The sequence below is a fragment of the Nothoprocta perdicaria genome, unplaced genomic scaffold, assembly GCF_003342845.1.
Source record: "Nothoprocta perdicaria isolate Ctin4 unplaced genomic scaffold, notPer1 scaffold_942, whole genome shotgun sequence".
In the NCBI taxonomy this organism is placed as follows: Eukaryota; Metazoa; Chordata; class Aves; order Tinamiformes; family Tinamidae; genus Nothoprocta; species Nothoprocta perdicaria.
This window is the reverse complement of record NW_020456246.1, coordinates 6,694-7,345: the sequence shown is the minus strand read 5'-3', so window position 1 is coordinate 7,345 and position 652 is coordinate 6,694. Positions and strand designations below refer to the sequence as shown.

At 55.7% G+C, this 652-nt stretch overlaps 1 protein-coding gene across 1 annotated transcript in view; it reads left to right on the top strand.

Moving 5' to 3' along the window:
* The window catches only part of LOC112959026 (feather keratin 1), a 693-nt gene extending 539 nt beyond the window's left edge, over positions 1-154 (top strand). Inside the window, exon 2 of the mRNA XM_026052971.1 lies at positions 79-154. Within this exon, the coding sequence (XP_025908756.1) occupies positions 79-154 (76 nt within the window). The remainder of the gene's footprint in view (positions 1-78) is intronic.
* Positions 155-652: the final 498 nt, after the last annotated feature.

Here is a 652-nt window from a genome sequence, read left to right as displayed (position 1 = left end):
CACCGCCGTCGGATCCTCCTCCTCTGCCGCTGTGGGGGCAAACCTGAGCGCTCAGGGAGTGCCCATCAACTCCGGTGCCTTTGGTTTTGGCTATGGCGCTGGCTTTGGAGGTCTTGGATGCTTCGCCCGCGGAAGAGGCTGCTACCCCTGCTAAGGAATCTCCCCACGCACCCTGAGAATAAACAACATCCTGCAAGACACTCAAGCCTCTGAGCATGTACCTCCACAAGCCTGCCTCTTGGGCTCTATGTCCATGTCTCCGTCGCTCAAGCAAGGGAGGAAGCGATTGCATGGGCAAGGGGCACAGCCTCATCTCTTGATGACAGGGACAATGCAGCTCCTGCTCTTTTCCCACATCTTCCTTCTTAGCACCGCTTTTCCGGCTTCAGGGCTGCCTTGCAAACGGGCAGGGCAAACACCTTCTGCACACAGGGAGGCCACACCATTGATGCTCTCCCTTACACTTCGCAACACCTCCTTTCCAATTGCCATCCTTCCTCTCATCCTTGGCCATTAATAAACACCTGATGAATTGCAAACACAGATGCCTCCTCTTCCTTTCTTCTCTCAAGAATCACACAGCCTCGCCAAACACAAACACAGGGCTCTCGAGGCCAGCACATGGTCTTGGGGGCTGGGACACAAGGAGCCT